The sequence below is a fragment of the Chelonia mydas genome, chromosome 13, assembly GCF_015237465.2.
Source record: "Chelonia mydas isolate rCheMyd1 chromosome 13, rCheMyd1.pri.v2, whole genome shotgun sequence".
NCBI classification, from domain to species: domain Eukaryota; kingdom Metazoa; phylum Chordata; order Testudines; family Cheloniidae; genus Chelonia; species Chelonia mydas.
The window spans coordinates 3,695,032-3,708,033 of NC_051253.2; the positions used below are offsets into that span (position 1 = coordinate 3,695,032).

A 13,002-nucleotide genomic window follows, 5' to 3' on the forward strand; every position below is an offset into this window, starting at 1 on the left:
CCCAACAATTGAGGGGGGGAGAGGGGAGTGGCCAACAAATCACCCAAAAAAGCCATAGAGTGCAAATAAAGAAAGGGGAGGATCAAGGCTAGAGGAGGAAGAAGGCAAATGCAGGAATAGAAGGGAGACTAGTGTCCCATGTTGCTTTTCCCACTACATATACTGCAAGGTGCCTGTTCTTTCTGCTGTTTGTGTGTAGCATTCCTGCATAAGTCAGAGTAGGAGGCTAGATCATTAGCAGAATTTAAAATGCTAAATTCCTACCCAAAGGTCATGTTCTATCCTGTGTGTATAGGATTCCTATTAATAGTCTCGGTGTAGTTTATGGTCCCAATTGTGTAGCTCTGCCACACAAACCCTAACCTGGTCCTCACCACATGAGGGCTAACACCCCTCCCCACCCCCCATGTAACAATCAGCACCCTCTTCAAAACTCAGCTACGTGCAGTCTTCAGACTCACTGTCACAGTGGTGTGAATGTGCACATGCAACCTGAGTGTAACATTCGTTGTACCTTTTTGTGTCTATGGGGCCAGATTCTCTGCTTTGGTTCCAGCTGACTTGCACTGTCTCAATAGCACAAAACTGCTTGAAAGCAGCCCTGAAGGATCAGTAGAGGATTAGCCCTGATGTAGGGGAGGTAGTTGCCATTGCCAGTTCTATGTCACTCACTCCCTGGTGTGTGGGTAAGGGGACATGCCAGAGGGGAGGGCTGAGGAGAGCCTATGGGATCACTGCAACCAGCATAATCCAAAGCATCCTAAGGACTCTCCTGAATTACGCTGAAGGCCATTTTGGTCCCCATCTGGCCCAGGATCAGGGGAGCAGAAAGGTGGCTTGGAGCAGCTTTTTCCCAGCTCTCATCATGCCTATTGTCTAAACTTTTCATTGTTCTTGGTCACTTCGGAAATTCCATTTTAGCTACTACTTTGTCAGCTCTTTAAATGGAGGCTCTTTATTTCGACAACAGAAAGGTGATTTAACAAATTTAAAATAATTTTCTGGGTTATAGAAAAAGTGAATAAATATTGCTCCTGGCATAGACCTGGTAGGTCAGTGTCCCACCCCCAGTTACTAGCACTGTACTTGGCCTACTACTGTGGATGCAGCTATCTTGACACGAGAGGGCTTGGCTTGTGGAAGTCCAGTGGCTGAGGATGTGCTTCAAAACTCAACAATCCTCTCTTTGCTCTTAAAAACTGAAGGCTTTTTCTTCATTGCTAAGCCAATATTTCAGCTTGTTGGAAACTGACTGGCTCTGTTACTGAGTTTGGCCACCACCACACAGGTCACACTTGTAGAAAGGTGCCCATCAACACCACTAGAATCTGAATGCTTTTGCATTCCCACATGTGTCCTATACCTTGGTACTGCCTGCACTCCTACTTTTGTAGGATATGCACATGAGGGGTGTGCCATTGCTGTTATAAGCAGAGTCCATACATCCTCAGGCATAGAATACACGACACATAGAACAGCTGTTCAGAGTTATTACCAAAACAGTAAAAAGAAAATTATGCTCATATAAATTGGTTAGTCTCTAAGGTGCCACAAGTACTCCTTTTTTTTTTTTTTTTTTTTTTCGAATACAGACTAACACGGCTGCTACTCTGAAACCTACCAAAATAGTGTAATTCCTTGCCAGGAATAGCCATCCAACCCAAAATCTTCCTGTAGGGGGCTGGAGCAGCACTGACTGAAGGGTATACACAAACTCTTGTGTCTTAATGAGGTGTTGTGTTTTTAATTAAGTTGAGTTAATAAAGTTATAAACTATAAGTACTCGTAGCTGTTTTGACTGACTGTGCAAATGTTTTTGTTCCCAAGACCAGTAGCTCTGTCTTTGGTTTTCCATTCTGTCATGTCCTTTTCCCACTCTCCCACCAAGGGCGGCTCAGACAGTGGCTGCTGTTTTCCTGTTCTGAGTTTTCATCTCCAGAAACAAATAACCCTTCCTTCCCCAAATAGACTGTTTGCCACCGAGACTCTAACTTGGAGGGATTCCCTCTTTACAGTACTCTTATTCAGGAGCCTTGGTTTGGCCTGCCCAGCAAATGCCACCAGCACACCACCTCCTGATGGCTTGTTTAAAGCAGGGGTTCTCAACCTTTCTCTTTCTAAGCCTCCCCACCCACGCCACCCCCATGCTATAAAAACTCCACAGCCCGCCTGTGCCATAACTGTTTGTCTGAATATAGAAAAGGAGTACTTGTGGCACCTTAGAGACTAACCAATTTATTTGAGCATGAGCTTTCGTGAGCTACAGCTCACTTCATCGGATGCATACTGTGGAAACTGCAGAAGACATTATATACACAGAGACCATGAAACAATACCTCCTCCCACCTGGCATATAAAAGCCAGGACCAGCATTGCGGGGTAGGGAGGAGGAAGCAGGGCAATTGCCCAGGGCCCCATACCACAGGTGGTCCCACAAAACTAAATTACTCAGGCTTCAGCCCCAGGTGATAGGGCTTCAGCTTCCTGCCCTGTGCTCCAGTGAGTCTGTTGGTGGCCCTGTTTGGTGGACCCCCTGAAACCTGCTTGCAGCCCCCAAGGGGGCCTTGGGCCCCTTGTTGAGAACTGCTGGTTTAAAGGGTCTCCCTCCCACTCCTCCCTCTGATCTAACTTTCATCATTCACATAGGACAGGGAGGTACAGCCGGATCCTTCTTTTCTAATTTCCATGGCAGTAGTCATGGTTACAGACTGTTTATGCAAATAACCAATATTTCTCTCCACCTACCCATACCAATCACTGACCATTACAGAGACTGTTATTAAAGAGCTGATGACTTGGCTTGTTTGGTGTTCTTTGGCTTTATCAGCCATTGGAAATCCTGGTTTCTTTCCCATGCGGTCTCTGGAGTCTGTGCTAAAACGTTTATTTGCTGGAGGGTGGAGTCATTTAACACATTTTAACTCTTCAGCTCTGCCCATATGTTTTGATAGAAAAAGTAGAGGCAATTGAGTTGAGTACTCTGGGTTTATGATGAAATTTAATTCTCAACATCTTATGAGGAAATACTCCAGTTGCACTAACAGGTTCTGCCTGTATAACCAAGGTCAACTTCCATCTTCTCTCCTGCATCATGTTAGTTCACTACATTCAGGAAGTGCTATTTGCTAGGAGGTAAACAGTTCAAGATTCCTCCCCTCCCTGCTGGGAATATGGCTGTAGGCACAGATATCATCCCAAATAAGCTCCAGTGGTAATCAGTAGTCTTTGTACTGGTATAACTATATCTACACGAGGGCTTTTACCAATATACACCTATGTTAGCAAAAAATCGTACCCCTTACCAATAGAAACAATGAGGAGTCCAGTGGCACCTTAAAGACTTAACATATTTGGGCATAAGCTTTCATGGGTAAAAAAGGGATCTGAAGAATTGGGTTTTTACCCACAAAAGCCTATGCCCAAATAAATCTGTTAGTCTTTAAGGTGCCAGCAGACTCCTTTTTGTTTTTGTGGATACAGACTAACGCAGCTACCCCTCTGATACTTACCAATGGAGTTATGCCAGTAAAACTTAGAGTAGGCCAGCCCTTAGTGGCTCCTGTCACCACAGCGGAGGAAACGCTATAGGAGAGCAAGCTCGATTCTCTTCTGATTCCTACATCATTAGCAAGGCTGAGAATTCTAACTGCAGAATCTTACTGGTGGTAAATGCAGAAACTGAAAAACATAGCTTGGTTTTCAGATTCCAGGTGGAGTGTGCAGGACTGATAGTAAAACTGTTCACTTGCAATCTGAGCTCTGTAGAAACTAGAGGGTGGGTTCATGTTTACCTCCTCTCAGTGCCATGTCTAGAACAACTTTTAAGCAAACCGTCCGTTAAGCTGGTGTCTAGGGTACGGTTGTGACTGTGATAGGAAGTGAAAAATATTCTATAGCCCCCTCATTCCACAGGGCCCCAAAGCAGTTAAACTATAGAGATGAGGGTGTCAGTCAGCCAGTCTGCAGCCTTCTGCATAACTTACAAATGACACACTTAGCAGCAGCGATCACCAGCATGTTCTCGTGAGGGCGGCTTTGGCTAGACTCCTCAGGACTTTCCGCTGCATTTAAAACAGAACTGTCTTACCATGGCTAACCTCTTGCTGTGTCTGCCATTACCATGCCTCTGTCTTTCTTTCTTTTTGTAAGGTGAGAGGATCTTGGGCTATGCCGAGGAGCCCTGTTATCTCTGGTTCGTCATGGAGTTCTGCGAAGGGGGAGATCTGAATCAGTACGTGCTCTCGCGGCGACCAGACCCGGCCACTAACAAGAGTTTCATGCTACAGCTAACCAGCGCAATTGCCTTCCTGCACAAGAACCATATTGTGCACAGGGACCTGAAGCCAGACAACATCTTGATCACCGAGAAGTCTGGCACCCCGGTTCTCAAGGTGGCAGACTTCGGACTCAGCAAGGTCTGTGCTGGGCTGACGGCTCGGGGCAAGGAAGGTGGGAATGATAACAAAAATGTGAATGTGAACAAGTACTGGCTGTCTTCAGCCTGCGGCTCTGACTTCTACATGGCCCCTGAGGTCTGGGAGGGACACTACACTGCCAAGGCAGACATCTTTGCCCTGGGCATCATCATCTGGGCCATGATTGAGAGGATAACTTTCATTGACGCAGAGACCAAGAAGGAGCTACTGGGGACCTACATCAAGCAGGGCACAGAGATTGTGCCCGTTGGGGAAGCACTGCTAGAAAACCCAAAGATGGAGTTGCATATCCCCCAGAAACGCAGGACTTCCATGTCTGAGGGGATCAAGCAACTCTTGAAAGACATGTTAGCTGCTAACCCACAGGATCGACCTGATGCCTTTGAGCTTGAAACCAGAATGGACCAGGTTACATGTGCTGCTTAAATTCAGGGCAAAGCATTAGTGCATTTTTCAATTGGGTAAGTGTTCTGCAGTTTTTCTGCAACTCTTTTCTTCACCTATTGCACCATCCCACTTATTGGCTGTACTGTGTAATGGCACAGTGGAGCCTTTTATATTCTTAGCTATGATTCTATGATTTATCCACTGACTCATGTAAGGACTACTTCCTGAGGCTTTCATCCACCTTTATTTAAATAAAAAAATCATAAAAGGAGATGGAAAACAGAACTAGCAGCGTCCCTGTCTAATGTTCTCCAAACCCTATATTGGAAACAGTGTCTAACACAAGTCTCGGTTGCCTGAGAGGACCCCTACCTCACTCACTCACTGACCGAGCTGGCTAGTGTATTTCTATAGTTAAGGTTACTAGAACCACTGTGATGAGAAACAAACCAAAATCTATGAGATCTTACTTTTGTGTGCTCGTCCCTACACCATCACTCACCTGAGCAGAGTAAGGTCTCTAGGCAACTCACCCCTGCCTAGAGACCTTACTCTGCTCAGGTGAGTGATGTGGTGAGGCAAGGGACCACTCAAACAATTAGGACAAAAACTTTCCTGCTGGCTCATTCTCTGCGCACTGACCAACTAGAGGGAGGGATCCTGCAGGGAAAGAATAGTATGCTAACGTGATCCTTGTATCATGTGTACACATGAGGGGACAGAAGGCTTCATTGGCTGCCTTGTCGATAACTAGAGTGCGTCCCTTTGCAGCCTTAATGTTCTCTTAATTGTGGATTTTGCATGTAATATAGCAATTTTCTTCTGTTTGTACACAAATGAAGCTCATCACTATGCTCAGAGGCCTTCCCATGATAAGGTGCCATATTCCACTCACTAGCTATCTTTTGGATGCAATACAGTTTTGCTCCGCTACTTCATCCTTTCCACATCCAAAGGACCTCCTCTACTTAATGGTTGCAATCAGGCTGAGCCTAGTTTAGGCAACCCTGAAGCTGGAACATTGGACATCCGATCTCCTGGGCTCTGCATACCCATTCCCACCTCAATATAATGTACTGGACTGATAACACCCTTATTGAATTTGAAGAGCTAAAACAGCTGTGCACACTGCTTAGGCATATACTGGGTAAAGTGGCAGGTGAGTTTTCAGCATGCACAATCCTGCTTCATCTAGAAGGAATGTAATTGGTCGTGTTTCATTTTTACTTCCCAGTACTAAATAAGGGAATTCCTTCTAGCATGAAATATACTCGTGCAATGCCAGACACATGTTCCTGTATTTGGCACAGTTGGGCGATATAAGCCTTCACAGGCAGAACGTTTACAGAATTGTTGTATTTTAACAGATTGCTCCCAGCTCATTTAAATGGAACCTCTTTCCTTCTAGGCTCAGTTCCCTAAACCACACCTAGGAACTCCAAAATTCAAGGAGGAAGCAAAGCTCTCATAGTTTGTCCTTGCCACTGCTGTATTCAGAACCTAAAGGACTCCAGTAGCCAAAAGCCTTGTCTGTCAGAGCTGTAGAACTAGGGAATAGGGGTTACATTGAGGTGGTGTCCTCAGTACCTGGGAAGTATTTATTTGTGGCAAAGCCACTTAGAAACAAAAGCAGTTACTAGGGACTCCCCAAGCCAAAGAACTGGGATGAAACTGGAAAATTGCAGATTTGGGAGATGAAAGTAAAACTGGCCTCTGGAGAATGTTGGTCTTTCAAAAGCTCCTGCAGTGTTCTCTGTATAATGCTGATCAGGAATGATCTGTGACACTTCATTAGTGGAAAAATGACTAAACTGGAACTTAGCCCACCTGTTCTGCTTGCTGTGGTCAGGAGACTGAGGAGCTCATACTCAAATTAAATATTAAAGGAAATTACAAATTGGAGCTGCCTTGGCACGTCACTATTTTCCTCCTTCATGGTGAAGTTGTGCAACATGTGGTAAGATCAACCCGTAGACTAGAGACATGCCTCTGCAGTAATACGCATGTACAACAGGATGAGTTAAGGGCACTTTGGCAGCCCTGGCTCCTAATTTCCTCGCTGCTGTTGATTTGCCTTGACCTAAAGTGAGCATTCTGAAGATTATGTAATAAAGATGTGCTCTCCCTCCCCTTTCTCTAGACACCAGTTTGGAATGTGCCCAGACAAGTACGTTATTTGGGGCATTTCTTACCAGCGTCAATCAGCAGCTGGTTTTCTCAGCTGAAGAGCTGCTGTGATTGAACTAAGATTTTTATTTTTTTGGTAAGAATCTGACTTAACCCAGGAAAGCAAAGACACCCTTAGTTGAGACTTTGTTCTAGATACTCACCCTCTAATGCCATGTATGTGATAAAAGGTACATCACAGTGAGTGACTGAATGGTGGGGCTGCATTAGTGCACAGGATGGTGGATCAGTGGCTGTGTCTAATGCAGGTTCCTGATGAGGTTGAGGTAGGGAGTTAAGAATGAATGAGCAGAATTGTGAACCCTTGAAATGGACTTTAGTGACAACTGATCCTTACCTGTTCTGGTATGACTAGATGCTACTAGAATAGCATCCTTCACCTTTTGGTTTTAAGGGAAGAGGTGGATGTTTTCCTCCCGTGGGGGTTGGGGATATGCTATTTTTAAAGCACCTGGCATCATGCATCTCCCGAGTGGTCCATGTTTTGCCTCTGCTGTTGCCATCTGTGATCACTCATGCTCTGCTAACACGATGCTGCTGAGTTACGTAACAAGCCAGTGCCCTCTGGGGAAAATCCATTCTGCACATATCTGCAGAATAGTAAATGCAGGGATAATAAACAGAGAGGACAGTCCTACCCTGCAGCAGTTTACTTAAAACTCTAGCTGCCTGTTCAGATTCTCCACTTCCCTATCCATGGATGGAGCCAGCAATTAGTCTTCACCAAATGTTTCCTTTAGTGACCCAGCCACAGTGGAAGTGGTTACCACTCATATAACTAAACTGAATGTGCCATCGTGGCTATGCTTTGCTTGTCCCCAGTAGCTGAGCCGAGTGCCGGCCATATGTTCATTGTAGACTTGGCGCATTATTTTGCATGATGGGGAAGTATTTCTCTGGTTCCTTCACTGTGCAGCAGTGCTCTTACATGCATGGCTTTTTAAACAGCATTCACACCTTCAAATCCACAATAGGTCCCTTACGCTAAAGCTCAGCAACAATGAAACATTCCCAACTCTTAAGTCTGAAACTGCCTGAGAAGCTTTAAATGAACTTAAATCAGTGCCTGAGGTCAGCATTAATGCCCCAGGAGTTGAGCATTTAACCACAAGTCACTTCCCACAGCAAGTGTAACTTTGACCCTTATGAACCTTGTATCTTGAATTGCTGTATGTGCCATTCAGAACAGGCCTCTCATTTCTGTTTGAAGAGTTAAATGGCAAGAGACTTCAGACTGTAATTTAACTAAAGTTCATGTCCTAGCTTAGATACCACGCAATGCTGCCAGCCAGAGCTTGCCCACACTAGCCCCTTCTGGCTTCTCAAGGTCCAAGGGGGCTCGTGTCTCTACACTGATGCTACAGATATTGCAGATCTGCCACTCAGCAGATTTTATATTTAACCAATATTTAGGGTTTTGTGGGGGAAAAAGTGTTCCTGCTGTTCTGCTGCTGAAGCCAGCTGGAACCCATGAAGGTGACCTTCCTACTGGTTTTACCAGCCTGGCTGAGTACCCCAGAGCTGTCTGTCCCACATGGTTACTCAGACTGTCCTAGCTGTTGCTCCTGACTCCGCGCACACAGACTTTCTCTGTAAGAGTAAAAAGAAAAGGAGGACTTGTGGCACCTTAGAGACTAACACATTTATTCGAGCATAAGCTTTTGTGAGCTACAGCTCACTTCATCAGATGCATTCAGTGGAAAATACAGTGAGGAGATTTATATACATAGAGAACATGAAACAATGGGTGTTACCGTACACACTGTAAAGAGAGTGATCACTTAAGGTAAGGCTATTACCAGCAGGAGAGGGGGGGGGGGGGACCTTTTGTAGTGATAATCAAGGTGGGCCATTTGCAGCAGTTGACAAGAACGTCTGAGGAAGAGTGGGAGGTGGAGCGGGGGAATAAACATGGGGAAATAGTTTTACTTTGTGTAATGACCCATCCACTCCCAGTCTCTATTCAAGCCTACGTTAATTGTATCCAGTTTGCAAATGAATTCCAATTCAGCAGTCTCTTGTTGGAGTCTGTTTTTGAAGTTTTTTGTTGAAGAATTGCAACTTTTAGGTCTGTAATCGAGTGACCAAAGAGATTGAAGTCTTCTCCAACTGGTTTTTGAATGTTTTGAATGTTCCAACTGCTGGAAATAGCCCACCTTGATTATCACTACAAAAGGTTTCCCACCCCCCGCTCTCCTGCTGGTAATAGCTCACCTTAAGTGATCACTCTCGTTACAGCGTGTATGGTAACACCCATTGTTTCATGTTCTCTATGTATATAAATCTCCCCACTGTATTTTCCACTGAATGCATCCGATGAAGTGAGCTGTAGCTCGTGAAAGCTTATGCGCAAATAAATTTGTTAGTCTCTAAGGTGCCACAAGTACTCCTTTTCTTTTTGCGAATACAGACTAACACGGCTGCTACTCTGAAACCTGTCTGTAAGAGTAGAAGGCATTCCCTGCAATGTTTGTGTGCATATTTCACTGAAATAAAAGGAATTTTTTTTTCTCCTCCTCATTTGAGTAGACACAAGGGGTAAGGCTTTCACAGGACCCCAGCTTCTGGAGGGTGCTGTCACTGTGTATAAGACCTTAGGTAACAATCTATACAATCTTTCCCTTTCTAGGTATGTGATACAGAAGTTATTCTAGTACAACCAGAAACTGAGCTGTTTGATCCGGGTGGGTGACCTCAGGTTAATCCCTTGATTCCTGTAGGTGTTTAGCGTGGTTACTGCACTTGCATTACACATTAGCAGGTACTTAACCTCTCCATGCCTCAAGGGGGAGGCTGACTGTAAGCATGAAAGTGGTTGGATAATATCACTTGTAAGTAACTGTCAGCATTAATGTGCATTCCATCTTGTGGATCTGATTCTGCCATGTTCTTGGTGCAGAGCAACACTAAAGGGGCAGAAGCAGGCCAGGCAGTGTCTTTGTGGCTAGAGACACACAGGATTTCCTTCCTTGTTCACTCTGCAGTTATCATCCTGTTCTGTATTTTGGTGAAAGCATGTACTGCTTGATCACAGACAGTGGCATCAGTTCCCCCTTTTCCCAGCTGTGCACTGCATTCTAGTGTTGTGGCCACTGTGGAATATGTACGCAGCGGACTTCTCTCTCCCTGTGTTAACTGTGGCAGCAAACCATCCCTTATGGTTACAGGTTAGGCAAGTTACTTATATTTGGACATCAATATAGTATTGGATGTAGTTAAATATCTATAGAGCCAGGAACCTAGGGCACTCTGGCAGGGATGAGTTGCCTAGAGACATTACTCTGATCAGGTGAGTGATGGTGTGGGGACGAGCACACACAAGAAAGATCTCATAGATTTTGGTTTGTGTCTCATCACAGTGGTTCTAGTAACCTTAACTATAGAAATAAGCAGATACTAAGAGGAGTAAAGGCAAGATCTTTCCTGTGCTGTTCTGATAGTTGAGGCTTTGGTCCCCCTAGAGTGATCTTGCATAACTTACCTTTCAAAAGCTATAAACATCCTGATTAATGCTCTCCCGAAACTGCTTCAAGAGCTGTTCTTCTTTGAGAATGGAAAGTGTTATTTTAGAACAGTTGAAGTGTGATCGGAGGGCTGTACGGAGCTGTTAGCACTGGGTATTCCTCAACTACCACATGTCCAGAAAGTTTAAGGTTGCCAGGTAGTGCCTTGAGCCCTTCCAGAAGGGGGTAGTGGCTAAACTTAAACCTCTGAAAACAGGAAATATAGAGCTAAAAAAAAAACCACCTATACAATCTTAACCTTGTCCTCTTTGAGTGCTGCCGTAATATTCCCGTAACACACATGCTGATGCTCTGCCCCTGCAGCTAGGGTAGAACACTCAGGGAATAGGCCACGTGAGCAGTATAGGACTAAGTCCAACACCTTCCCTGTGCTACAGCAAAACTTGTTTAGCTGACATGTACTGAACAAGAGCTGCCTACACCTCACGCACTGTGCCTGCACCACAGAAACCACCACATTTTACAAGCCCTTCGCCCTTACGGACCGCATTCCATCCAACATTATGCTTTCACCTACCAGTCATTAAACCCACAGTTCACTCGTATTCCCCCTCGCTGCTGACAATCCCCGTGGCAAGAGACCCTGTGCAGCACTGAAATGAGGCATATTGCATCCCTAAAGATATGCATATACCTCTGTCCTTGGATCACACACATGGTGAGGAGGGAGTGGATCTCAGACTCCCTAGATCATCCCATCACAATCACAGCTTTGTGAAGCTGCTCTAGCTAATCCCTCCACCATTCAGTAGGGCTATATCTAGCACAGTGAATGCAACAGAAGTGCATGCAGATAACTCCCAGTGGCTGTTGCCTACTCCAGAGGGGCAGAGTTAAGGTTGCAGTGCTGTGTATCTTAACTGTTTATCCTGGTTTTCAGAGGTCTTTGTGTAGCCCCTCTCCACATTAGGGAAGGGCATGAGGCACCATGGGGTAACCTGAACCTTGGGCTAAACTCTTGGTCATTTAATTGTTCTTTTAAAAAAGTTTCTCCGCACCCAGCTCTTCTCCCTGCACTGCCTCAAGCTCCTCCGCTATTAGCTTGGCCACAGAATGCACTGGCTGGGTGTTGGTACTTTCACTGCCTCTATCATCTGCAGTGCCAGCCTGCTCCGTCCTCCTCAGCTGTCCTCCCGATGGAGAGGCAGGCATCAGCAGGGGACCCACACATTAAGGAGCTGGGGAGAGGAAGCAGGAATTGTGCTGGGAATAGCATGGAGTTAAGGGGGACATCCTTTGAAGGGAAGGACAGAAATTGGAGGAGGGCCATAAAGAAGGCTTGGTCTAGTGGTTAGGAGCTGGGACATGGGAGACCTGGGTTCAATTCCCTGCTCTGCAACAGACTTCCTGTATGACCATAGACCACATCTAGTCTCTGGCTTTCAGTTCTCCATCTGTAAAACTGATGAACAACAACAACACTGGCCTAAGGAGTATTGAGGATAAATACGTTAATGACTGTGAGGTGTTACAGTGATAGGGGCCATGCAAGTACCTATAATTGGAGCTTTTGGGGGTGGTCTGCTGGAGCCCCCCACATAGTTCTGACCCTCCCTCCTTTCCAGCCCACTCTTGCTTGCACTGTTCCAGCACCCAGGATGACTGGGCCCAGGGCCTCCCACCTCCCAATTGGGTATCCTAACTACTGGACTGCAGTTATTCCCTCTCTCTGGCTCACTCACTATCATAGTCCAGAGACAGTCATTCCCGTTCTCTCTCTCTAGTCCAGGGGTTAGGGCCCACATGGGAGGTGGGAAACCCTGGGCCCAGTCCCCCTGCTCTAACCACTCATTATCTACCTAGAGTGCAATAGCTTCTACAGGAGAGATTGGGGGAGCCCCACATCAGAATATCCCATAGCTCAAGGGCTAGAGAACTCTCTTGAGGGGTGGGAGACTCTTGTTCTTTCTGAAGTGAGCCTGACTCTGACCACCACCTCCTCATCCAGCTGGCTTTCAAAGGGGAGCTAATCTGGTAGATGGCCTCTGAGTACGTGACTTAGGCAGTTGAATGCCTGTCGTCTTGTAATTCATGCATCACTCTGTGGCTTAGGCTGGAGATAGGCGTCCAGTCACCTAGGGGGAGGCAGCAGTGCATGTGCTCAGAGGCAGAAACACAGGTGCTTAGGGAAATTTTACTTGGAAAAAGTTAGGTGCTGAGTGCGTTTAGGCAGCTACAGGATCATTGTTTCATCCTCCTTCATCAGTCCTGGCACTCTCCTTTAATAATGCTGCAGGTGGAAGAGCAGCCACGGATCCAGCAATCATTCTCACAGCTGCACAGAATACGTAATTAATCTTTCAGAAAGTAGTTAGAGGCCCTTCTAAATTAGCTGAATTACTCAGGACGCATTGCACACAATATTAAACCCCCTTGACAGGTAGATAGTAGCACGATGCCCACTGATCATTCACAGCCTTCTGCCAGGGCAAAGTTCACACTTACAGCATGCATGGATGTCTCAGGTT

General features: G+C 45.7%; 1 protein-coding gene across 2 annotated transcripts in view; it reads left to right on the top strand.

Annotated features, from left to right (window-relative positions):
• STK35 (serine/threonine kinase 35) overlaps positions 1-13,002 on the top strand; it is a 36,325-nt gene that overhangs the window by 6,156 nt on the left and 17,167 nt on the right. For both annotated transcript variants that reach the window (XR_005227846.2, XM_037915545.2), the window contains one exon: positions 4,150-4,897. Coding sequence is in view for 1 of the 2 variants with exons in the window: in XM_037915545.2 (XP_037771473.1) it covers positions 4,150-4,862 (713 nt within the window). In the remaining variant the exon portion in view is untranslated. The remainder of the gene's footprint in view (positions 1-4,149; positions 4,898-13,002) is intronic.